This window comes from Notamacropus eugenii, chromosome 1, assembly GCF_028372415.1.
Source record: "Notamacropus eugenii isolate mMacEug1 chromosome 1, mMacEug1.pri_v2, whole genome shotgun sequence".
Taxonomy (NCBI): Eukaryota; Metazoa; Chordata; class Mammalia; order Diprotodontia; family Macropodidae; genus Notamacropus; species Notamacropus eugenii.
In genome coordinates this window covers 389,427,357-389,453,606 of record NC_092872.1, presented here as the reverse complement: position 1 = coordinate 389,453,606, position 26,250 = coordinate 389,427,357, and the positions used below count along the sequence as shown (strand labels likewise).

The 26,250-nt window shown below is 36.5% G+C and overlaps 1 protein-coding gene and 1 pseudogene across 3 annotated transcripts in view; one reads left to right on the top strand and one right to left on the bottom strand.

Annotated features, from left to right (window-relative positions):
* PWWP2A (PWWP domain containing 2A) overlaps window positions 1–6,562 on the top strand; it is a 35,083-nt gene extending 28,521 nt beyond the window's left edge. Inside the window, exons 3-4 of one of the 3 annotated variants that reach the window (XM_072630879.1) lie at window positions 675–799; window positions 4,130–6,562. In XM_072630879.1, the coding sequence (XP_072486980.1) occupies window positions 675–799; window positions 4,130–4,207 (203 nt within the window). In that variant the 3' untranslated portion in view covers window positions 4,208–6,562. The remainder of the gene's footprint in view (window positions 1–674; window positions 800–4,129) is intronic. The other 2 variants (XM_072630878.1, XM_072630882.1) reach the window with 2 other exon arrangements.
* A 15,161-nt stretch (window positions 6,563–21,723) lies between these two features.
* Window positions 21,724–23,048, bottom strand: LOC140518587 (rab GDP dissociation inhibitor beta pseudogene; annotated as a pseudogene).
* Window positions 23,049–26,250: the final 3,202 nt, after the last annotated feature.

Here is a 26,250-nt window from a genome sequence, read left to right as displayed (position 1 = left end):
TATTTAGTGTCATTTTAATAATCATGAATAGCTTATTTTCATTACCTTCGTTTAGTTGAGGTTTGTTATTTATTCAGAAAAACTCAGGGAAACTGTTAAATAACTGTTAGTTCATATGATAAGAATTTTAGGCATGGAAAAATATGCTTATGTGGTTACTGGAATTAAGAGGAAAGGGCCTCAAGTAGATTTTTGTGCAATAGAAGCTCTAAGCATATTCATGGATATTTAAGACTTTTCATCCTGTGTTGATATTTTGTAAATTATTCTTAGGTTAAAACAAAACTCACATCAACAGTATATTTTAAATATAACAGCCGCCACTTTCCCTGTATTTCTAAGTTTGCTTTATGAGCAACTTATTATGCCAATTGTCTTACTCTGGAAGCAGCTTGGTCCATGTTATTGTATAGTTTAGTTGCAGCTGTGTACCTAGGCCCTTACAGTTTTTTTGTTTTCTCTTAGTGGTCTATGTAGCATCATGCTTTTCGTTTACATTTGTTTACATTGTTTACGTTCTGTGAAGCCAAAAGTTATTAAACATAAATGCATAATGACAAATGAAATCTGGTCACTTTAAAAAAAAAAGAAAAACTTTTTTTTTCTGTAAAATAGGTTTTAAAAAAACTTGAATGACTACTTTATTTTTGTTAACTTGATTTTTTCTACCATAGGTCTCAACAAATGGCAGCATATTACATCAGACAGTGACGAGTCCTGCTGCTCCCTTACAGTGTCTGACAGACCACTGTGGATTCAGATTGGGAGCATTGAAGTTAACAGTGAAACGGGCAGGTCTGTCTGTTTTAAGCCCTGCCCCAAAGTGAAGGGGGGCATCATGTCATCACTTAATCATTCCCCAAATAGTCTAGGTTAGAGTTGATGAATACAATCAGTTATTTTTCTTGTTTTCATTGACATTGGTACCTGTGTACCTCATGTAGATTTTAGTCTGTAATTAAAGTTTACATGATGATGCCTGTCCTGCTCAGAGAGCAAGGCTGGAGTCTTCATGTGTGTGCTTTTGAAAATCTGGACCTATTCCTTTTTCAGTTAGTATGCAGGGCCGTATGTTGTATAATCATAACTAGTAACGATGGAGTCCTGGTCAAGTGGTGGTTTTTAAATATTTTCAACTCTCTCAATGGCCATTTTCTTTTTTATTTGAACTTGATATTCATTACATCATTATAGGGTTTTTTTTGTTGTTGTTTGTTTGGATTACTTATTGTACATATTCTTGGTCTATTTATCTTTGAAAGTCCATATAAAAGGAATAGAAACTGAGGGTGGCAAATGGTGATGCCAAAATGCTGTTGTAATCTAGTTCCTTAAATTTTATTATATTAAATGAGACAATTGATAAAACCCTGAAAAGTTTTGATGAGAGAATAGTTCTTATTCTGTTAGACTGATTTTGGGCTCTTGCTTTGGTAGGAAAGGGATTTGGATTTAATTGTTACCTTTAGATTTGATATGTTTTGTACACTTGCTTACTTTCTTGAATTTTTGAGAATCTAAATATCATTGTTGTATTGGAAGTGTAGAAGCATATTGGCAAATTGTAAGCACATGATTGAATTGGAACATTGTAAATCAAGTGTGATTGAAAGCTTTGGATATTCTGGACTTTTACCCATACAAGATGGCTGGCTACCCTTTAGGTGCTTTGTTGTGGTCTAGAATGGACAAGTTTGTTTAGTTGCCTCTAAATAGTATTAACTGCATGAATCTTTTACACCTTTGCTTGCTTCCTTCAACTGAATTTGAAACCAAATGATTCATAATACTGGAAGAAGACAGATACTGCGATTCACAGTGAGGAACCTGCGAATGCACAACTGGATGCAATTTTTAAGCATGATGGGGGCATCATTAAGAATGGGGGACCAGAAATCACTAGCTTTGTGGATGTGATCCTGACTTGCTAATGTCATTTCAAGCAAGGCATTTAACCTAATTGTGTTCTTTTCTCATTTGTTAAAAAGAAACAATAGTTTTCAAGTCCTTGAAAAGCATTTGAACCTAAGGTCTATGTGAATAAAAGACTTTAGCATTATAATTACAACAGTGAAGCATCTAATTTCATAAAGTTGTGACTTATATGAGTGTGAAAAGACAAAAGCCTTTTGAACTATCCAATTGATGTATTTTTTCAGAAGCAGTGACTTGGAATAGGCCAAACTTAGCTTCCAGAAATAATATTCCAGATAGATAAGGAAGTTGTCCTTTTGCGTGAACTGGATGTGGACCCAAATATCTTCATTGTATTTGAAATGTTTCTGGCAGAAACATGTCTCTCATTGGTTGGGCAAAAAACTGATGCAGGGTGTTATAATGTTTTTCTCACATTAGCCTTATTTTTTACAGGCCTTGTGCCAGCAAACGGATGAAGCACAAGGCCTCTGTTGCACGTTAGCAGTAACACCAAGCAATCTAGCAAATAGTAGAAATGATAAATCAGTTTTTAAATTTTTGAAGTATAATATTGTGGGGGTGTTTGTTTTTTAAATTCTGTGCATGATGTCTAGTTTATTCTTAGGTAACAGTAAATGTCATTTAATTTTGTTAGAAAATATGCCTCACAAAAATTTCTTTCTTGTGGACCATCAGTTTTGGAGTTCAGCTTTGTGTGGATCATCGTATCTTGGAAGGGGTAATAATATAGCAATAATTTCCTTAAATATCTGATTTCTTGTGTTACTGTCTTGACTCCAATCTTCATTCTTCTAGATTATGTAAAGAGAATCATTCAGTGACCACAGTGGTTTTTTGGGGATATTATAAATACCCATGCCGTATTTGTTTTCCCATGGGGATGGGATGGAATAGAGATAACTTTTAGGCATCCTAGTGAGGCTTATGAGAAAGCTACTTCTGATAAGGGATGGTTCACCACATCAAATTCAAATTTATCTTTTGTATTAGGTATACATGTGCTTATGCTTTCTGCTGTTGTGTTTATAATAGGCAAAGGTTCTCTATTTTAGAGGATATCTTTGCTTGGACAAAATGCTTACAAATTAATGAAGATGCAAATACAGTACTTAAAGAAAATTAGCTTGCTTTCTAGATATACCTATACACTCTCAGTCTTGGCATTAGAAGATAATGTTATTAGATGGTGATGCTTCTGTGTATGTTTCTGTCTGTTGCAAGAGATTGATAAGCAACCAGCCATCCTTTCTCCTCATCACACGCACAGGGATCCTGTAATTTACAGCTGGCTTTTGCCACTTGTTTGTGGCTTTGCTTTTAAGATTTGTGGCTAGTCTTTTTTTAAAGTAAAAAATTCAATGAATATCATAATCCAACAAATGTGTACTAAGTGCCAATTGTTGCTGCAATGTAGGGTTGGTGTGTTGCTTTTGCTTCCCAGAAGTACCAAATAGCTGAGTATCTCTACTGTATTTAACAGCTTTTATATCTTGGGGAGTGTGTGTGTCTGTGTGTGTATTTGTGTGTGTGTATGTATGTGTATACACACATACACATTTTAAAAAGATAAATATTGGTAAAATATATGTGTAAACAGGTATACGTATATGTTTATATGAAATAGACTTTCAGAAGGTCCTGTTTTTAGTAATTTTATATATAAGAATAGGATGAATTCCCTTTTAAAATAAGATTTTAGATAGTATTTGAATAAAAATTTTGTAAAATCAAGTTTTTAATGATAGCTAATAATAGTGGCTTTTAATAGGTAAAGATTCATGTAACAAACACTTTAATATAGGAAACTAGAATATTTGTTGACTATACGTTGACATAAATTGACATAAAAAAGCTACTTCAGTAACAGATGTTTTAGTTTTGTGGTTAGATGCACATTAGCAAAACGTTATTTCATGGTTCAGCTTAAATATTTGTTCTTTCCTTTTGATTATCTTTTTGTTTACAGCACCAGTAATATATGTTCTTTTTATCAGTTGTGTTTTGAATTTAATGCAAAACCTAAGCACTTGAAGTTTAACTGAACACACTCATTGATTTTATAAATCAGATGACATTAACATGGGTTGTTGGAGTAAAAAGAGAGCTAAATCTTGAATGACATAGGACTTTATTTTTATGTAAGTTTATAATTATGCCTAACAGTTTTTTTTTTCTTTTTACTGTATTTCAGCACAAAGACATTAGCAGCAGGCTGGTTTCCTGGAACTCACTACACTGCCACAGGAGAACACCGACTGTTCAGGACTGAAAGAAACTAGAGACTGATTTTTTTTTTTCCTTTTTCAAATCTTCAACAAGGAGTAAATGTTAAGAGCCGTGACTCAAACAGATCCAATGTACCTGAAAGGGGTACTTGTAAATTGTAAATTGTTTCTATATTAAAACTGAAGAAATGGTATTAGGAAATATTTGATAGAACTTTTTGCAATAAATAATGCATGAGATGAGGAGGAAAATCATGTGAAGTGCACATGCAAGGACTCACTTGAATTTTTGATCTGAAGATTAACTGACAAAACTTTTTTTGATTGTAAAGTTCTTATCAGTCCATTTAGACATAAATCCCTGAACATCAAGACATGGGATGATGGTAGGAACTGTTAGACTTTTGTTTTTCATTTTCAACCTTCTTCGGTTTTGTCACATTTTGTGTTTCTTCCAGTGCTTATGTTAGTCAGTGCAGATATGAGCAAATGGTGCTTCTGAAACTACTTGAAGCCGTAAGTTGGTTTAGCCAAGACCAAGGTTTCCTAGTAGAGAGATAATGAACAACTTCACATCTCCTGGGAATTTTTTTCCCCCTAAAGCAGGGATGTAGCATTATAAATAGAAAAGTTTGCTTGTTAAGACATATTAAAATTTATTTATTTACCACCAGTATTTAACATTTTGTGCACCTTTTAACAATTAAATACCTTTTTTCTCCAAATTAGAAATAGGAGTAAGGAGGTGACTTTTTCCTCACTGGTGAGAATTAGTATTTGGGAATGAAAATGTGTACAGGATTAACTTTTATTTCTATGGAAGGATTTGATGATTTTCTTTCCATCATGGTGGTTCCACCTAGTTTGGAAAATAAAGTTACTTTTTCTAGGTTTTGGAGAAGACATCTGGAAAGAACTTTTGGGAAGAAGTCTATCCAGTCCAAATACAAGAAAGATTCGTGCTAACATCAATAGGAGTTAAGCCTGGTGGAAGACTGCGAGAATGGGCCCATAGAAATGGCTTCAAACCTTTCATGCATGCAGCATGAATCCCTAGTGATAATGACCATAATTATTTGACTTTTTTTTTTTTTTTTGGTAAGTATGTAGATGGAAATCCATTTCCTTCCCTTCTCCCCCTTTTTGTTGAACAAGAAGAGCATAATATGCTATGAGAATAACCAGATGAACCTATTAGAGGTACTAAATTTCTAAAGCAATTTTATATTTAATGGTGCCATACTTTATAATAAACGTGAAATTTTTTAGTGGTAATATCAAATTATTTTTAAAACCAGAAAGAGAATCTGTAGCACCTACTTATATACACATACACATATATAAATACATATATATATATTTAAAACCCACCTCATTTAAATCAACATATCAGATAATTGAGCAGTTAGCTCAAACTACTTAATTTTTCATAATCCAGTGTAAATTTGGAAATTGGTTCTTTTGGTCCACATAGCATCTCCTTTAATAAATGCCCAGGTGCTCAGGATGAATATTTAAAGTTCTGGGTGAGTTCTGGAGCATTTATTTTTGCATCTCAAGGAAGATATATCTAACTTTTTGCTTCTGGAAAGCTTAGAGATTATAAAACAAATGAAGTTTTAAAATTTTGGGTTTTGCCCTGGTCCTGGCCTCCTGAAGATTTTCTCATATTACAAAAATATCCATTTTGACATAATGGAAGGTAAGCTCAGGGTCTAGAACAGAAGGGATGTTACATATTACAACTTAAGTGCCCTGGCTAAATCATGCACATTTTAGGAAATTAACCCTGCAGTGCACTTTCCTACCTGCTTAACTCCAGTCAGTCTTGTTCTCTCACCAGCACTAACCAATAGTACCTACTGCTGGGGCTCCATATGATACCTGCAGCTCTTTACACAGGCACAACTCTTATGGACTTGATGGAGTTTGACTTGTATGGAGTCTGCAAAATCATGGTGTTTAAGGGAGAATAAGGATTCTTTATTAGGGGGTTGGGTTGGGGAAATGAACAGATAGTAAAGTAAAAAGAAACTGACGAATTAGATAATAAACATTCACAAGTTTTTCTAATGATGAGTTACTGAAGTTTTACTGCAAACCGGATTTTCATTTTTTTCTTTAAAAATGAAATTCAGTGATATTTAAAATGTAGATGTACTGTATTGTTTTTCACTTTCTTTGCTTTAGTTGCTTAATATTTAAGCTTTGCTTCATGCTAACGTTTATCTGTATTTTAAATGGTCACATACCTATTTCATTTTAGACTTGAATGGAAAACATGCATCACCTCTCGGATTTGCTCAGAGTTTAATGTTAAAGAATGTCATGTAACATTTATTCCAATAAAGTCTTGGATTTTTTTATATTTAAAAGATTAAAATTAATGGTTTTTAAAATTTCCTTTTTTAAAAAGTTGATTTTATACATCATCTAAGTACATTCAAATATGAAACAATCTTGAGATTGATCTTTTAGGAGTTGCCTGTAGGAATTGAATACTAGAAATATATTTTGTAACTACAGTTCAGGCTTTATGTAGTTATAATTATGCAAATTCGACTTTACATAAAGAATTCTGAAAGAAATCCACGTTCCAAAAAACACCTATGCTAAACTTTGTTATGCATTGTACTGTGCTTACTCTCCACTCCTGCCCTTTGACCTCCCCACCAAAAACAACAAAAAAAAACTTTAACAGAAAAATCCTTAAAATGTCCCCTCTAAGTGAAAGCAGAATGGACCTCTGTTGCCACTGGAGGATTTGGCTTAAGACCTGCAACCTGAGAGAGACCTTGCCTCCACTCTGTTCACTTCCTGAGAGTCTGCTCTTTGTCTGCCTTCTGTCTGTACTGAGGGTGCTGTGTTCAGGTACCATGTGTCTGTCCCTGGGCCCTGTGTTTGCCTGACCCTTCTGGCCATGTCCACCTCCCTTGTGTTAGCCCATGTTCTTTCTCTTGGTTATGACCAGGCCCCCCCAGGTGGCTAGCTCCAGTACTGCCTACCCTCCTATCCCCCCCACTTCCCCATGTCCCGGAGCCATATGCCAGTCCCCTTACCTCTCCTTTCCTCCGCTAGTCAGAGGACAGATTTGCATTGCATGATATGTAGATTAGTCCACTTACGTAAAATTAGAACTATGTCTGTAGTATTAAAATACCACAGCAACGACATCCAGAACTTTTGAGCTCTAAGGAACCTTAGAGACCATTTGATTCAAAGGTTAAAGATGTGTCACAGACATCTTTTGGAAGTGTGGTATAGTCTGTGGACACCTTAGAATCATGTTTTTAAACTCAGCACATAATGGGATTATAAAGAGAATCAATTGTATTGAAATACACATCAAAATATTTAAAAGTTATGCATCTCAAGAACTGGGGATCTAGTCTGGCCCTCTTATTTTAACAGAGGTGGAAACTGAGGCCTAGAGAAGGGATCATTTTACCATTAAGGATGGAGTGTTTGAAATAGGAAAGTAACTACAAGTCTTAGGCCCTAAATTCAGCCTTCCTTTTTGATGGATAGTTTATTTCCACCAGAGTTATATATAATAAGGTATTTCTCCACTTGCTGATATTGTTTTGTTATAGAATATAACTGGTATAACTTTGGTAGATCATATCCTTTGCCAGTAAGCACTTATTAAATGCCTAGTATGTGCCAAGCTCTGTGGTAATTATTAGCTCTTGAGTTGGGGTTATTAAAAAGAGGTTAAAAGGTTGATCTCCAATCACCTTGCTATCCCTGTCTCCTCCCCCACTTCTTCTAAGCAGAATGTATGTTTGTTGCCTAAAAGGTCTATTACTTATCAACTTCTGTATTACAGAGTTGGCACTGAAAATTTACATTCATGCAGTGAGGTATTATGGAACAAAGCCCTGGAAGACTTGGCCAACTCCTGATACTGATTCTGTGTGGCCCCTTAGCAAGGTATTTTATCTCTCTGAGACTCCAAGGATTGTTATAAGGATTAGATGAGATAGTGTATGTGAATATAAGTACACTGCAAATTTTCAAGTGTTACATAAATGTTACATTATTGTCTTCATATAGAATAAACATTCTCTTTCACTAGTCTGTACTTTTAAGGTACATAATTAGCTATAGTAAAAGAGATAAAGTCTGACTGTTAGAGTATCCTATACTTAGCCTTGGGCTCTGTAGTCTCAACTTAGTCTTTTGGTTCTCTGACCCTGTGTCTTCTATAGGGTATGGGGAAGTTGTACAAAAAGATGGTTAAAGTTCCTTCTAGCTTTTACGTTGCAATTCCATGTACAAACACAAAGGACCTATGATTTTGGGGGGAACATCACTAAAAAGGATGTGTGATTTCTTTTTTTTAAATCATAGGATACCTGTGATTGAAGTTCCAGTAGTTAGCAGTTTAGTCCTGAGGAGACCCTGAGATCCATAGAGGTTGAAGGACTTGCATAGGGTCGTCTGATCTGACTCCCTGGTTTTATAGGTGTGGAAACTGAGACAGAGACATTGAATGACTTGACCAAAGTCACAAAGTAAGCAGCAAAGTCAACATTCTTTTCACCAGTTTCTTGGTAAATTAGTTGCAGTATAATTTCTCTTCCTTTTTAAGACCAGAGTTAATTGCAGTAGAAAAAGGCAGATGAAGAATCTTTACTCACTTTCTAGTGTTAATCTTTAACAAGGTAAATGAGATCTGTAGTGTATTCATCATACTATGTATATGTATGGATATTTATACATGCACTTGGAAAATTAGTATTATACATACAGTTTTTTTATGCTATCCCTCAGATGGTTGAAATGACAGGGATAGTTTCAGTATTACCTGCCTTTGAATGTTGTGTGTGGAGTGTATCATTTTGTCCTTAGGCCAAGGTCTTTCCATTAGTGGTAAAACTTCCCTGCCAGTGTGAAAATTCTGCTTCATTGACTTTTACATTTGGTTTACAGAGTTTCTCAAATGATATATTGGGCTTCCACAGCCCAGCATTTTTGAATAAAGTTTTAAAAAGTCCGAACTACCTATAGAAGATGGGTTCTTAAATTGGTATTTGTGAACTTATTGTTTTGTAATTATTTTTCCTTTTCTTTCTTATTTTTTTGGTAAATTATAAAATTTGTTTTAAACTTAAAAGAAAAATGAGAAGAAAAATAAATATTGCCATGTACATGGCAGAACATGAGAGGACTCAATATAAAATAATAAATTTCCATTTCAAGAAAACCTACCTAATAAATATTACACATTGTTTTCAAAACTGCCCAGCTTTTCTTTGCTTCCTTGTAGGTTTTCTTTTGTTTTCTGCACTTTTTACTTTATTTTTTCTCCCTCCCTTCTCCCCCACCCTAAAAAAGGCTGCATTTAAGCATGGATACACAAACGCATATATATATATATATATATATAGATAGATAGATAGATAGATAGATAGATAGATAGATAGATAGATAGATAGATAGATATAGATATATATAGATATATAGATAGATATAGATATATATAGATATATAGATAGATAGATAGATATCTATAAACATGTCCACGTGTCCACTCACATATGTAAGACTGTACTGTGCTTATTTCCGCTTGTCATCTGTTTCTCTGAAGGTGGATAGCATCTTCATATGTCCAGGTCTTTCCATGTTTTCCTAAATCAACCCGCTAATTGTTTTCTACACCACAGCAATATTCCAACACAGTCACATCTTATCTGAGAAATTGTCTGTGAAAGTTTTTTCCCCAATTGTCTGCATTCCTTTTATTCTTGGCTACATAGGTTTTATTTATGTAAGAAAAATTTAAAGTAATCAAAATTATTTATTTAGTACTTCAACAATGCTTTCACCTTATAATATATTTTAAGGTCTGATATTGCTGAATCTGCTTCATTTACGTCTTTTTTCCCCTGGTTTCTTTGAAGATCCTGACCTTTAGTTCTTGCAAATGAATATTATTATTTTTTCTAACTCAGTAAGATTTTTTTTAGTAATTTAATTGGGATGGCATTGAATAAATAGATTAAGTAAAATTGTAATTTTTAATTATATTGATTTTACCTACCCATGAACAATAAATATTACTTCAGTTATTTTGATCTGACTTTATTTGTATGAAAAGTGTTTTGTGTTTATGTTCATATGGTTCCTATTCCTGTTTTGACAGGTATACTCTCAGGTATTTTATACCATCTGGTTAATCTTAAATGGCCTAAAGCAATATAGAATAATATTGCTGACATATAGTGTTGTTTTCCTACCTTTTCTCTTTTGATTAAATCTATTTTAGTTTTAACTTTATCTGAGATCATGATTATTGCCCCTACTTTTTTTTTTACATAATAAACTCTACTCCTACCTTTTTTAAAAATCTTTTTGTGTATTTCATTTTTGTAGTGTTTCCTGAAAGCTACATATTGTTGAATTCAAATTTTAATCTGCTATCCATTTCCATTTTGTGGGCAAATTCATCACATTCATATTCTAAGTTATAATTATGTATGTATTTTTCTCCTCCCTATTTTTCCTCATTATTCTTTTCACCCTATATACCTTATCTCTCCTCACTCTTCTGCTTTACTTCTACCTTCCTATTCCTTAACCTACCTATCTCTCCCCCAGCCCTATTTTGGAAATTTTTATTAACATTTTGATATTTTATATCAGCCTAGATCCATCTTTTCATCCACCTACCTTAATCTTCATACCCTCCCTCTCTCCCAATTAAGAACATGAGAAAAAACCCATTACAAATAGGTATAGTTGATCAGAACAAATTTTCACACTGGCCATGTTCTGCATCCTGAATTCTTCTTTAGATGAGGAGGTGGGTAACATGTTTCCTTAGTGGACCTCTAAAATCCTAGTTGGTCATTACACTGATTAAAGAATTCAACACAATAATATTTTTTCACATTTATATACCATAATTTGTTCATCCATTCCCCAAATTGTGGGTACACCCTCAAATTCCCATTCTCTGCCACCTCAAAAAGAGCCATAAATAAGAGTTTATTACAAACTCCTCAAGAGTTTTATTTTGCTTAGAACTAATCCTTTACTCCATTCCTTCTAATTCTTCTGCTTCTCTTCTGCCAATTCCTTGCTATTTATCCCTTGAAGGACATGTATTTCTGTACCCAGCTGTGTGTGTGAGTGCATGTGTGCATGGGTTTGCTCCTATTTTGATCAACTCAGATGAGGGTGAGGTTCAAGTGTCAGCCTCTCTCCTAACCTTGTTTGTATAGATATTTACTTGTGCACTTTGATTATGTGAGACAATTTTCTCTAACCTTTCTTTCCCTTCCTCCACCCCCAAATATATTTCTCTTCCCTTCTCTTTTCATCTTAATTTCCATTAAGATCATCAAGACATAACAGAACCATTCACAGACCTTGCCTAATTTGATTCCTTTTTATGAACCCTTGTGATGACAGGGTTCAGAGGGCACACGTGTCATCTCTGCGTGTGTCATTTGAATTGTAAGGAGTTTGTCTTTTTTTGTTCTTTAATTATTATTCATTCATGTTTACCTTTTTATATTTCTCTTCACTCCTGTGTTTGCACTTTAAAGTTTCTCCACAGTTCTGATCTTTTCATCAGAAATGCTTGGATGCCCTCCATTTCGTTAAAGACCCATTCTTTTCCCATAGCATTATACTCAGTTTTGCTGGATAAGTTGCTCTCAGCCCATATCCTTTGCTTTCTGGAATGTCGTGTCCTAAGTTCTCTGCTGCTTTATAGTAGTAGTTGTTTAATCATGTGTGATCTTGACTGACTCCTTGGTACTTGAATTCTTTCTCTCTGACTCCGTCTGTTATTTTTTCTTTGAACTAGATGCTCTGGATTTTGGCAGTGATGTTCCTGGGAGTTTTAATTTTTTGGTTTCTTTCAGGAGGTGCTTTGTGGATTCTGTTTCTGCTTTGCTCTCTGGTTCTGAGAGAGGTGGGTAGTTTTCTTTCAAGAGCTCTTGTAATAGTATGTCTAGGATCTTTTTCTGATCATGCTGTTGACATAGTGCAATGTTTTTTTTTTCTTTGATCAGTTTTTCAGTTCAGTTGTTTTTGCTGTGAGATACTTTACATTTTTCCCATTTTTTTCCACCCTTTGACTTTGTTTTAACATTTCTTTTGCCTCATGAAGACATTGGCTTTTGTTTGGTCCATTATGATTTTCAGGGTGCTGGTGGGTAAGATTTTATTCTTCTTATTCCAAGCCATTCACTTCTTTTCTGATTCTGTCCTCCATAACTACCATTTCTTTTTCAGTTTTTTCCTGAAGCACATTTCACTTATAAAGACATTTTTTTAACTCTTTCTTTAACTCTTTAACCTTACTTCATCTCTTCCAGGAATTCTAGTTGAGTTTGTGCCCAAACTGTACATTTCTCTGAGGCATTGCTTGTAGGTGTTTTGGAAGCATTCTCTTCCTCATTTATATGTTGAGTGTCCTTACCACCATAAAAGCTCATTATGGTCAAGTTGTTTCCCCCATTCCCATTCTTCCAACCTCCTTCCTGACTTCCGACTTGTTAGGGCTGGGTTCTGCCACACTTATGGAGGGAATGTTTGAGTTAGTCCTGTTGCTGTTTTCTTGGGATATGGAGTGTTTTGTTGTTCCAGGATCTCAGGGATAGGCTGGGGACTTGGAAACTTTCAGTGCTTCCAAAGAGGTCTGTTCCAGGGAAAAGTAGAACTGACTGCTGCCTCTCTGGTCTGAACTCTGCAAGATTCTGATCTGGGTTTGAGTCTGCAAGAGTGGGCTACTGCTAGACTCCGCCCTGTTACCTAGCAGAACAGCTCTGTTGGTTCAAAGTGGCAGCATTATTGGTTCTCCTTTGGTCTTACTTTCCTGCCTTGGTTATTCCTCTGCCAGCTGGGCAAGATGCTGGAAGCAGTGCCCTGCTCAGAGATTGGGGTCTGAGTCATCGATGCTGCTGCTGGCTTCTGAATTTTCTTTTTTCTTGCTACACAACTCAGGGTCTCCCTACCAGGGAATGCCATTCCTATATGCAGGTGCCCTTCTTACTTTGCCTTGGATCTGTGACCTGCACTAGGTAATTCTAGTTGGCACCTGTCCTCATTGTAGTGTCCCTGTGTGGGTCTGAGCATCCTCTAGTATGGGCCTGGGACTTCCTTTTGTGCTGATGTTCAGCTCTCCCTGGACCCTAAAGTGCTCCTCAACATTTGCTCCTGGCTCAACCATGTCCCTATTACCTGTAGACCTCTCTCTTTATCTCCTCATGCCAAATTGGACTGGAAAAAAAGGAGTCACTGACTTTTTTCTGAATTTCTCCATGAAGATTCATTGAGTCTAGTACATTTTATAGATCTGTTTGGAGGAGTTGTGGACGGGAGCTCGACTGCATTGCTTCATTCTGCTCCACTATCTTGGCTTTGTCTTCTGATTAAATGATAATTGTATTTCAGTATAATTTATTTTGTTTCAATTCCTGTGCATTTTAGTTTGTGCACTTAAAAACATTATTTTGAGGAGTTGATAGTGTTCAGGAAACTGCCAGAAGGGTCCTATGACACAGGAGGATAAGAATCCATTCTAGAGAATAAGTAGAATGGTATCTTGCCAAACTTTTCTTATCAATCAGAATAGATAATTGTGATGTGTGAATTTGATAGTAATATGTGGATTAAAAAGAAAAATCAGCTTTTTTAAAACTTTAGTTCTAGAAGGCATGATATTGGACTATAATCAAAGCCAGAGTACTTGATGTCCCTCTGGTTTGATACTATTTGAACTTCCTGGAGAGCATCTTCCTTATATTTACCATTCAGTTAAACAAGCATTTATTAAGCATCAACTGTATGTTAGATGAAAGTGAAAATCGGCCTTTCCTCAAAGAGCTTCCATTCTATTGAAGAAGAACATGTAGATAGATAAGTAAACACAAAATGGATACAAAGTAATGAAGGGAAGCCCAAATGATTGAGGTCATCAAGCAAGACTTGGCATGAGGTGTGGCTCAAAGGTTGAGTCTTTAAAAGAGTTAAGGCTTTCTAGAGGCAGAGAGGAGAGACAGCATTCCAGCCATGGGATACAGCTTGCCCAAAGGCATGTACAGAGGAGACTCAGGATGGGCAACAGCAAAAAGTTGGTTTGGCTGGAACTTGGAGGGTGGGAGGCCGAATAATAGCTCACATATGTATAACAGCAAGGACCCCGGCATACACAGGAGGGCCTGCTGTACAGGCTCTTGGATCCGCTTTTCTAAAAGGAAAGGCAGCTTTTGAGGAGTCAACAATCTACTTTAATCAAGCACATGTCATTCACTTAGTTCACATGAAAAAGTCAGCACCTTGAACTTAAGAGAAAATACAAACAGAAAGACCAACAGACAGGGCTTCTAACTGTCTGACAAAGACAACACATATATCATTACCAGAGAGAGAAGCACCAACACCTGGGTTTTCAAAGCCACTCCTTAGCAGCTACCCAGAGTCTCAACTGGCACACCGACCTTCTTCCAAAAAACAAGCCCCAAAGCAAAACCTCACCTCAGAGAGTATATATACTCTTTTCCGGCTGGAGTGCAATACCCTTGTGACCCTGTACCTCGTTAGAAATTAACAAAAGGTGTCTGAGGCTTATTAATGAGTGGGAAAGATCTTTAACTCTTCTTCTCACCCACCATTAACTTTACATTAATTTTACAACATGATACATTAAGATTTACAAAAATCATTATTATTTTATCTTCACAACAGTCCTGTGAGGGTTTGCAGATGGGGAAAGTGAGGTACAGGAGTGTAACTCAAATCCAAGGGCTTCTTCACTCCAAGTCCCATGCTCTATCCATTTACCACATTGCCTTTCTAAAAAGGTTGGAGCCATATCATGCGAAGGTCTTTAAAATGACAAAAGGTTTATATACTTTGTCTAAAGGCAAAGGGAACCACTGTATCTTTTAAACAAGGGTATGTGGTCCAGTGAGCAAAAGAAGAGATGGAAGAGGAACATCCTTTCATCCACCCCTCACTTGTCTCAACTTAAGAATCCACAATTACTGTGATTGCCAAGAGATGGAAAGAGCATGAGAGTTGACAGGAATTGTTAGTGTTAGAATTGGGTTCAAGACAGTACAATGGAAGGGGAGAACAGAGCTAACTTGCGATTTAGGAGAGGTTGGGCTGAGGTGGATGAGGATGAGAGTCCTAGATGTGGTCTGTCTTTGTCCTTTGTTTTAGAAGAAGACCATAACATCAGAGAAATGATGACTTCACTTGCACTTGACTTTGTTTTGAGTGAGGGAGGGCTGTGCAAGGTCACCAGCCTCACTTTCTCCTCCTGAGCCATCTGGGTCCAGTGACCAGATATTCATCAGGATGACTGGAGATGGCCCAAGATGCAATGGGAGACCTTGGCCTTTTTAGGCTGGCCTTTACTTGGGAGTTTGCTAGCCATATGGAGTTTGTCCATAGGGATGAAGTACTTTCCCTCCCTCTTTTTAAATAGCATTTTACTATTCCAATTATATGTAAAGACAATTTTTAACATTCAATTTTTAAAATAAAATTTTGAGTTCCAGGTTTTCTCCCTCCCCCCTCTTTCTCCTTTCTAAGACAGCAAGCAATTTGATATGGGTTATATATATGTGTAATCATGTGAAACACATTTCCATATCAGTCATGTTGTGAAAGAAAAAAACAGAACAAAAGGAAAACAACGGAAAAAAATAACAAAAGTGAAAATAATATGCTCTACTATTGTGCTAAAAGAAATGATGAATAGGCAGACTTCAGAAAAACCTGGAAAGACTTACATGAACTGATGCTGAGTGAAGTGAGCAGAACCAGGAAAACATTATACACAGTAACAGCCTCAATGTGCAAGGATTGTTTTTGACAGGCTTAGCCCTTCACACCAATGCCTTAAATATTTCTAAAGGACTCAAGGATGCAAAGTGCGCAAAGCGCCATCCACATCCAGAGAAAGAATTATGGAGTTGGCATGCAAAAGGAAGCAGACTATTTTCTCTCTTGTTATGTTTGGTTTTTCTCATGGTTTCTCCTATTCGTTTTGATTCTTCTATGTAACATGACTAATGTGAAAATGTGTTTAATAGGAATGTATGTGTAGAGCCCACTTAAGATTGCATGCCATCTTGGGGAAGGAGGCAGGAAGGAAGGGGAGAAAATTTGGAACTTATGGAAGTGATTGTTGAAAACTGAAAACATAAATTTTGGGAGAAAAAAGAAAATAGTATGCTTTAATCTGCATTCACATTTCTCTGGAGATGCATAGCATTTTCCATCATGAGTCATTTGGAACCGTCTTGGATCATTGTATTGCTGAGAAGAGCTAAGTCAATCATAATTGATGAATGAAGTACTTTTGATTGAGGTTCACACTCTCAAGAGTCCTATGAATGACAAAGGTTGAGTCAGTTCATTTTCAACTTAAATTCTTTTTTAAAAAATATTTATTTTTAGTTTTCAACACTTGCTTTTATAAGATTTTTGAATTCTAAATTCTGCCCCCCTCCCTCCACTCTCTCCTCCCCAAGGTGGCATGCAATCTGATATAGGGGCCATACATATATGAACATATTAAACATTTCCACATTAGTCATGTTGTGAAAGAAGAATCATAACAAAAGGGAAAAGTCATGAGAAAGAAAAAACAAAATCAAAAGAAAGAGAAAATAGTATGTTTCAGTCTACATTCAGACTCCATAGTTCTTTCTCTGGATATGGATAGCATTTTTCTTCATGAGGCCTTCAAAATTGTCGTAAATCATTGCATTGCTCAGAAGAGCTAAGTTTAACAAAGCTGGTCATTGCACAGTGTTGCTGTTACTGTGTACAGCACACTTCTCCTGGTTCTGCTCACTTTGCTCAGCATCAGTTCGTGTATGTCTTTCCAGGTTTTTCTGAAGTTCACTTGCTCACTGTTTCTTATGAAGCAATAGTATTCCATTTCATTCATATACCACAACTTGTTCAGTCATTCCCCAGTTGATGGGTATCCCCTCAATTTTTAATTCTTTGCCAAATTTATTTTTTCCAATGAGCAGATATAGATTTTCTCCCCCTTTCTGGGAAAGAGAAAAAAAATCCACCACTTTTTAACAGATATACATAGTCAAACAAAAGAAATTGCCTAAATCCAAAAATGTATGTTTCATTCTGTATACTTGAGTCCATCTCCTCTCTGTCAGGTAGAGAGTGGCATTCATTCCTCATTCCTCATCATTGGTACTCTGGAATCTTGATAAGCATTCTTAAGTCTTTTAAAAGTTCTCATCTTTACAATTCTGTTGTATAAAATTGTTCTCTTGGTTCTCCTTACTCCACTCTTCAAATCTTTTTCAGTTTCTCTAAAAGCATCCCTTTTGTCATAACAGCATTCCATAACATTAAGATACCATAATTTTTCCAGTCATTCCCATCCTTGAGTTGGGTTGTTGGAGGTAAGAACATGATACTATTTGAAGCTCTTATCCTAACCTGAGTCCAAGAAGTGAGCTAAGAACACTAATTCTGAGCAGTCAACCTATCAGCTTTATGAAAATTATGAGAAAATAAAATATTACCTCTTACCTCTGCTTTGGGCTATCTCAGGGAAGTAGAGAAATTAGGACACTCACATTGGGAAAGGCTTTACTATGTTTCCTTTAAGTAGCAGGCCTCCCAGCTTCATTTAAATTCAATTTTCAAAAATTTGGGTTTTACACATGGTTTTCCAGTAACACTGCGGAAAGTGAGGTCCATCTGTGATATATTACAAAGCCTTTTTCTTGCTACCCTTGAATACCACAAGCTGAACCACCTGGAGATACAATTAGCAACCAATGGTTGACAAATAAGAGTCAGGGAATCTTGAGTTTGTGTTCATCGGATCATTCAAAAGTGATCATTAAGCCTTGTCCTGAGTTACGTTCATGAAGAGGATCTATCACCTTTTGGGCATTTTAAGTCATCAAAATCCATCCATTACCAGAAAGAATCAATGGAATTAGGTGTTTTGTAGCTGTAAAGTTACGTAAGTTGTTCTGAACACATGTAGTAGGGTAGCCTCACTCAAGCACAAGTATTTTAAAAGTTTCCCCAGCCGGCCAGCCAGCCAGACACACAGAGTTTTAGGGCTTCCCACATGCATCAGGATAATAAATGCTCCTTCCCTGTGAATCATAATCTTTTCTTTGCTTGGAGAGAATTTCAAGTTCACAGTTTATCATATTAATGTGTTTTGGGGAACAATAAAAGGAAGGCTACCTAGGCATTCTGTAAGGCCTGACTGAAAGGCTTGAAGGATAAACGCAAGCTTCTTATCATGAAACTAACTGGGGATAGAAGGCACCAAGGGGCCCTCCTTATTTCTTATTTGTTGTTGCTTTTAATCTGGATTGACATGGATGCTCTTTTGGCAAATGTGCTCTGAGAGGTGTAATGGGAAAGAATGTTTAGCTCTTTAAACTAAGTATACCCAAACCCTGCAGTGAAATAAATATATATATACTTGTACCAGATCTCTGCACTGTTACTACTCTGGTTTCTGATAAGCTTGTGATATATTTTTGTTGCCTGTTAATGGGGCTTAGTATATCCTTGACACAGTGACACAGCCAAAATAGGTGTTCATTTCTTCCCTCAAATTGGATTGCTACATTCTACTCAGAAAGGGACTGATTGCTAATGGGTTGTCCCTGGCACACAGTAGGTACTTAATAAATGCTTGATTGTTAGCTTTATAGATATGAAATTGCAACCTGTCTACATTCTTTACCCATGGCGTAAATGAAGTTGAATTCCAGAATTCTAAGATCCCCTTGCCAAAATAATTGTATGAACCAAAAAATATGGTCTTTCTGGCCACCCAAAAGCATGCATTTAAAAATTCATATAGATAACTTGAGGGCAGAGTGACCTTCAGAGACAGCTAGGTGGCCCATTGCATAGAATGCCTGGTCTGGAGACAGGAAGACCTGAGTTTAAATGTGTCCTCAGATACTTCCTAGTTGTGCAGTCCTGGGTGCTTTAACCTCTGTTTTCCTTAGTTTTCTCATCTCTAAAATTGGAATAATAACAGCACCTACTCCTTAGGGATGTTGTAAGAATCAAATGAGTTATTTGTAAAGCACTTAGCACACTTAGCCAGGGCATATACTAAGCACTGTAAAAATGTTAGCTATTACCTTAATTTTTTTAGAATTTGGGATAATATAATTATTATTACTTTTTAAGAGGCACAAAATTGCTAATAGTTTCCAGATACTTTTGAATGTTGACTCTGCTCTGGCTTGGTTTCCCCACATATGTCATAATGACTTCAGTGGCAGAGAGCCACATAAGCCCCAGCACCTGACAGTTCTCTCTCTCTCTCTGTTGGCTGTTTCCTTGACAATCTCTTTAGCTAGTCATAACTGGCAGCTGGGGGCAGACAGGAACTCAAGGTACTAGCAGAAGTTGGAATAGTTCCACAAACGACTTATTGGTTGGGAACCTGCAGTTCAGTTTCATATGCTGATGTATTCCCATCCTCTTAAATCCAATTCAGTAAACATTTGTTAATTCCTTATTATGTGTAAGACATTGGGCTGTTGGGAATACAAAATAGAAAAATATGGCAGTTCTTCCTTTCAAAGAGCTCACATTCTATTAGGGGGAGTGCCACATTTGTACAGATAAAAGAATACAAAGTAACTAAAAACCCCAAACAACCATTATTTAATTATTTATTTTAAAGAATTCTTTTCTGTTTAAATTTTGAATTCCAAATACTCTCCTTCCCTTTCAGTCCTCAAGCTACAAAGAAGACAAGCAATATATTGTGAAATCATGGAAAACATATTTCAATATTAGCCATATACTTTTTTAAAGCAAGAAAAATAAAAAAAGTGAGAAAATGCTACTTCAATTTATACTCAGAGTTCACCAGTTCTTGCTCTGGAGATAGATAGCATTTTTTTCATCATGAATCCTTTGGAACTGATTGTAGCCAGTCAGAGTTGACTTGATCAGAGTAGCCTAATCTTTTACAGGTGATCATTGTTACCACTTTGATATTACTGTGCCCAATGATTTCCTGGTTCTTCTCACCTCACCTTGCATCAATTCATATAGGTCTTGCCATGTTATTCTGAAATCACCCCCTTGGCATTTCCCACAGTGAACTCCATCACGATCATATGCCACATCACCAGCAGCTCATTAGCATGCCTATTTTTCCTTCACTCTCTCTAGCATTGGTCATTTCTGATAGGTGTGAGGCAGTACCTTAGAGTTGTTTTCATTTGCCTTTCTCTAATCAATAGTGATTTAGAGCATTTTTTCATATGACTATAGATAGCTTTGATTTCTTCTTCTGAAAACTGCCTCTTTATACTCTTTGACCATTTATCAGTTGGGGAATGGCTCTTATTTTTATAAATTTGATTCAGTTCTATGCTCAATATATATTTGAGAAATGAGGCCTTTATCAGAAAAACTTGTTATGATTTTATTTTATATTACTTCATTGTCTTTAATATCTTTTAGCAAAACATAATTTCCTGAATTGTCCCTTTTAATTAGTTGCTTTGTCTGAGATCATGATTGCTACCCCTGCCTTTTTTGAGTTTAGCTACAGCATATTAGTTCTGCTTCAGCTCTTTATTTTAATTGTGTGTCTTTCTGTTTCAAGTGTGTCTCTTGTAAACAACATATTATTGACTTCTGGTTTCTGATTCATTCTGCTATCTGCTTCTGTTTAATGGGTGAACTCATCGCCTTAATCTTCATAGTTATGATTACTGTGTATTTCTCTCCATTCCATTTTCTTCTGTTTCTTCTTTCTTTTTATACTGTTCTTTTTCAAAGGTCTGTTTTGCTTCTAATCACTAACCCCTTAATTTGGCCTCTCTTTTATAATCCTCCTGTATGCTCTAATTCCCTCAACCTCCTATGTCTTGTTAAGTTACATTTCTATACATAACCATATATACATATTCTTCCATCTTTGAATCAGTTCCAATCAAGCATTGTCCCTCTGCCATTTTCCCTTCCATTGTGAAAGCTCTTCCTTGTGTGCCTCTTTTATGTGAGAAATGTTTCCTCATTCTACTCTTCTCTTCTCCCTTCTCTCAGTGCATCCCTTTTTCTCTCCCCCTTCTTTTTTTGAGATCATTCCAATATAATTGACTCACGACTATGCCCTCTGACTATGTAAACTCATTTTAACTGTCTTAATAATAATAAAGTTCTTAGGAATTTATATGCACGATCTTTCCATATAGGAATGTAAACAGTTTAACTTACTATGTTCTTTATGATTATTCTTTTATGTTTACATTTTTATGCTTCTCTTGAGTCTTGTGTTTGAATGTTAAATTTTTTCTTCAGCTCCAGTCTTTTCATCAGGAATGTTTAAAAGTCCATTTTTGCCCCTGAAGGATTATACTCAGTTTTACTGGGTGGGTGATTCTTTATTGTTATGCTAGCTCCTTTGCCTTCTGTAATGATATTCCAAGCCTTACACTCCTTTTTTTAAAAATTTCATATAATGTTCATTAGGTTCTTGATACAACTCTGTATTAGCTGAAATTTAAATTTCTCCGAATTGGATATTAGCATGTTACTGCTATTAGTCTTCCCCATAAATGTCATTTTTCTTTTGTTTCATTTCTTCAAAGTCAAATTCAGACCCTGTGTTCTAACCACTCTTGTAGATGTCTTTAACATCATCACAAGTTGTCTCAAAGTGAGTTGTAGCATCATAAGTGTGGGAAATGGAGATCTGACTCTGTTCCCAAATCAGTTGGAATATATCACTGATGCTAACAAATTTCTGTTCACTTGGCTCCAAAAGTGCTAACACTGGTCTGATTTCCTTTTCAGGTTCTCTGGTTTCCACAGTAGTACTAACAATGGCAATATATTTTCCTTGTGCATCCACATTGTGTGCAGAAGAAATCATGCAAACGTAGAAATCTGATTTCCGGTTGACACAACTGGTTCTGTGGAATGATCATCTGGCATGAATTGGCATCATTGGTATTCTTAATTGGGTGGCTTAAGGATACAGATAACTCTGATCACCTGGCCTACTTTTTTTTACTCTAGGCTCACAGATAAGCTGCTTGCAAGCGGCAATCTCTCCTTCAGATTTCTCACCAATTACTAGTCCATCTTTTACAATGATTCTTCAATTGACTTGTTCAACATATAGGTACCATAAATGGCACTTAGCCTTGTGAGTCCTTGGGGCAGCTCTCCAAGGCCATAGAGTCGATAAAGATATGGACTCTTGCCATATCTTGCCAAAGAGTTACTATAAAGTTTGATCCTGTTGATGGTTTCATAACATGGTTGATCTAAATAGTCATCAGTTCTGTAAAGGGCAAGGGCATGGCCAGTGAAATCTATGATGTCTTGGCCCAAATCAAACTTCTTTCACACATCTCACATTGTAGTCTTCCTAGGATTAACACCCTCAAAAGTTCTGGAGTCTTTTTCATCAAAATTGGCAACATATACTAAGAATCTTCTGAATCGATGTTTCTCAAACAGCCCCATCAAGCTACATGTCAAGGCTTCTGCCTCAGTGGAAAGAACTTTGTAGACTTTCCCTCCCTTATGGAAAAAGCTTCCTTCAATTACCTTGAAGTCCAGATATTGGGTGACTTCTGTATAAAGCAGTATCTTAACCAACTGATCATTTGCCATAAGGAATTTGGGGATTAGGTCCACATTCTAGTTTCTTCCCCTTCCCATTAAGGCTGGTGGTGATCCTGGTATATTAAACCTCTTGTATAAATCTTCCAGTGGTGTAATGGATGCACTTTCACCTCCATAATAGGAGTTTCTATCCATGTGAAGGACCTTCTTTTCATTAACTGACATGATCCCCAAAACTATGCATTCCATGAAGCAGGTGACCAGAATGATCACATCATACTCCTCATTCATGGTGGGGGTCAGAGGGGAAGAAAAGAAGGGGAAAGGGGAAGAAAGAAAGAAAAAGAAGGAGGGGGTCAAAAGTTAGAAAGGGAGAAAAAGTCAACCCAAAGGGAGGGAGTAGTGAAGCCTCAAGCGCTGTCTGGCAAGCGCAGAGAGAATATAAAATGGAGCATAGAGGAGGAGAAACCTCCCACTGCCCACAGATTAGAAGAGAGGAGTGAGGGCTCTTGTTGCCCCTTTTAATATGAAAGCTGTTAAATCTTGTGTGATCCTGACTGTGGCTCCACGATATTTAAATCATTTCTTTCCGGCTGCTGGTAATATTTTCTCTTTGACTTTGAGGCTCTGGAATTTGGCTTTTGGGGAGTTTTCATTTTGAGAGCTCTTTCAGGAGGTGATCAGTGGAGTCTTTAAATCTCTTTTATCCTCTGGATTTAAGATATGCTGGCTGTTTTCCTTGATAATTTCTTGAAATATGATGTCTTTGTTCTTTGGCAATGTCTGACTCATGACCCCATTTGAGGTTTTCTTGACAGAGATACTAGAATGGTTTGCCATTTCCTTCTCTTGCTCATTTTATAGATGAGAAACTGAGGCAAAAGGGTTCCACAATCACACAGCTAGCAAGTGTTTGAGGCCAGATTTGAACTTAGGAAGATGAGTCTTCCTGACCCTAGGCTTGGCACTCTTTTATCCATTGTGCACTTAGCCGCCTAATATGATGTCTAGGCTCTTTCTCTGATCATGGCTTTTAGGTAGTCCAATAATTTTAATGTAATCTATCTTTGAGTTATTTTCCAGTCATTTTTCTGTTATTTCACATTTTCTTCTACTTTTTCATTTTTTACTTTTATTGTTTCTTGATGTCTCATGTAGTCATGAGCTTCCACATGTGAATTCTAGTTTTTAAGGAACTATTTTCTTCAGTGGGATTTTATATTTTTTGTTTTCAATTTGGCTAATTCTGTTTTTAAAAGATTTTTTTTCCTTCAATTAACTTTTGTGTCTCCTTTTTGTTGTGGCCAGTTCTGTTTTTTAAGGTGTTTTTTTCTTTAGTGAATTTTTATGCCTTTTTTACCAGTCTATTAAGTTTCCTTCCATAATTTTCTTGCATGGCTCCTTGTTTCTTTTTCCAATTTTGAGTCATGTAGTAGGGGAGACTAGGGAATTCAAGGTGGATGGTCTCTATTTTCTCAGTGAGGTAGGAGAGGTCATATAATGAGGGAGAGGAGTGGGTGGCCTAGGGATAGTTTTGGGGACTTGAGAATGTGTTTGAAAGAGCTACTATAGAAACAACTGACTGAGAGATAATCATGGAAGAAAAGCAATTGCTTTAAAGCAGTGAGTGTTCAGATGAAATTAGATATCCTCTATATAATGCCAGGCTCTTGATATGTTAGTCAGCTTCGCTGAACTGTTCTCCTTTCCTCCCTCATCTCTTTTTTTATTTTGTGTTAAAATGGATGGCTCTCTGGGAAGAAGAGAAGGGAAGGATACATTGAGAAATGTGGATGATGGAAAAACAAAATATCAGTAAAATTTTATTTAAGAAGAAACAAGAAAATTGATAACACATTCAAGGGGAACTTTTCTATAGGATCTTGGCTAGAATTAACAAGCAGCTTCCATAGAAATACAGCTTTTGGTAAGGGAAAAGACTAAGCACATATGAGTCGTACCATTACTCTCAGTTTCAGTTTTCCCACCTATAAAATGCAGGTAACAATAGCACTCACTTCACAGTAGTTTTTGTGTGTGTTCGACCTTCATTGCTGAAGACCAGGCCATCAGAGAAATGATGACATGACTTGCACTTGACTTTGTTTTGACTGAGGGAGGGCTGTGCAGGTCACCAGCCTCACTTCTCCTCCAGAGCCATCTGAATCCAGTGACCAGATATTCATCAGAATGACTGGAGATGACCCAGTATGAGGCAATTGGGGTTAAGTGACTTACCCAAGGTCACACAGCTAGTGAGTGTCAAGCATCTGAGGTGAGATCTGAACTTAGGTCCTCCTGACTCCTGCACTGGTGCTCTGTCCAATGCACCACCTAGCTGCCCCTATTTACAAAGCATAGTGCAAACCTTAAAGTACTATGCAAATGTTAGTTATTATTATTAACTAGAGGCAGGGATATTACCATAAAGGAGGGATCTTTCTAAGTGTCAATAATATTTATTTTCAAAGGGTTTGATGGGAGAAGAGAGGGAGATATAAAAGGGTTTGGGAAGAAAGAGAAAAGGAACAGAGGTTATAGGAAAAGAAAAGGAGTGGCTGGGGAGGAGGACAGGGCAAAGGGACAGAATGGAGTACTTTCAGAAGTACAAATCCAAGGAGGCTTCAGAAATAATTGTCATTTTATCAAATACTGTGGCTTCAAGCACTTTTCCAAATACAAGTCCACTCACCTCTTCTGCAAATGCAACAATTATCCCAAGTTCTCCAATAATAAGAGTGGCAGAATATTATATCATTTCTCACAGATTTTTTTTTTTTTAAAAGATACTAACTACCTGTATGAGAGGAGAAAGATTATGAGTCTCCTCTAGTTACTTAAACAGCATTTAAAGTGGGAGTTCCCATTCTGAGTCTGGGAGAACTACAGTCTATGACCAAGCTGCATTTGTCACTCATGGATGGATTCATTACATTTCAGAGTGAGTTGTATCAGCTATAAATGATAGTCATACTTTCAGCATTTGCATGTACCAAAGCAAGATGACTTTTGATTTTTCTGGCAACAGTCATTTTGTTTTTCTTTCTCTTCTCCACTGTGTTCCAATATATTCATCACTGGGAAATCTCATCATTTTGCAAGATCCAATCAGTCTTATTCCTCATCCCCTAACCGTGCATTCTGCCCCTCTGGAGCGTGGAACCATAAACTCTTCCATCCAAGGAGAAGGACAGCCATCTATTTCCCACCTGGCTGTACTCATTTTGGACTTCTGGTGGTTTCTCCACCATGTCCCACCCTCTGCTTTTCAGCTTCTTTTCGCATGTTATCTTTGGGGGAAGAGACTTTTTCTTTTTTGTACTTGTAAACCCTTTGGCAAATTAGGCACTTAATAAATGTTTATTGACTATTGATCCAGCTGAGAAAGGTCAGCCAGATTGTGATCATATACTTTATTTACAATTATTCAGAGAAACACACAACAGTGAAGCAATGGATTGTTCAGTTGGCCTGTGTGGGGCTGAAGTACGCC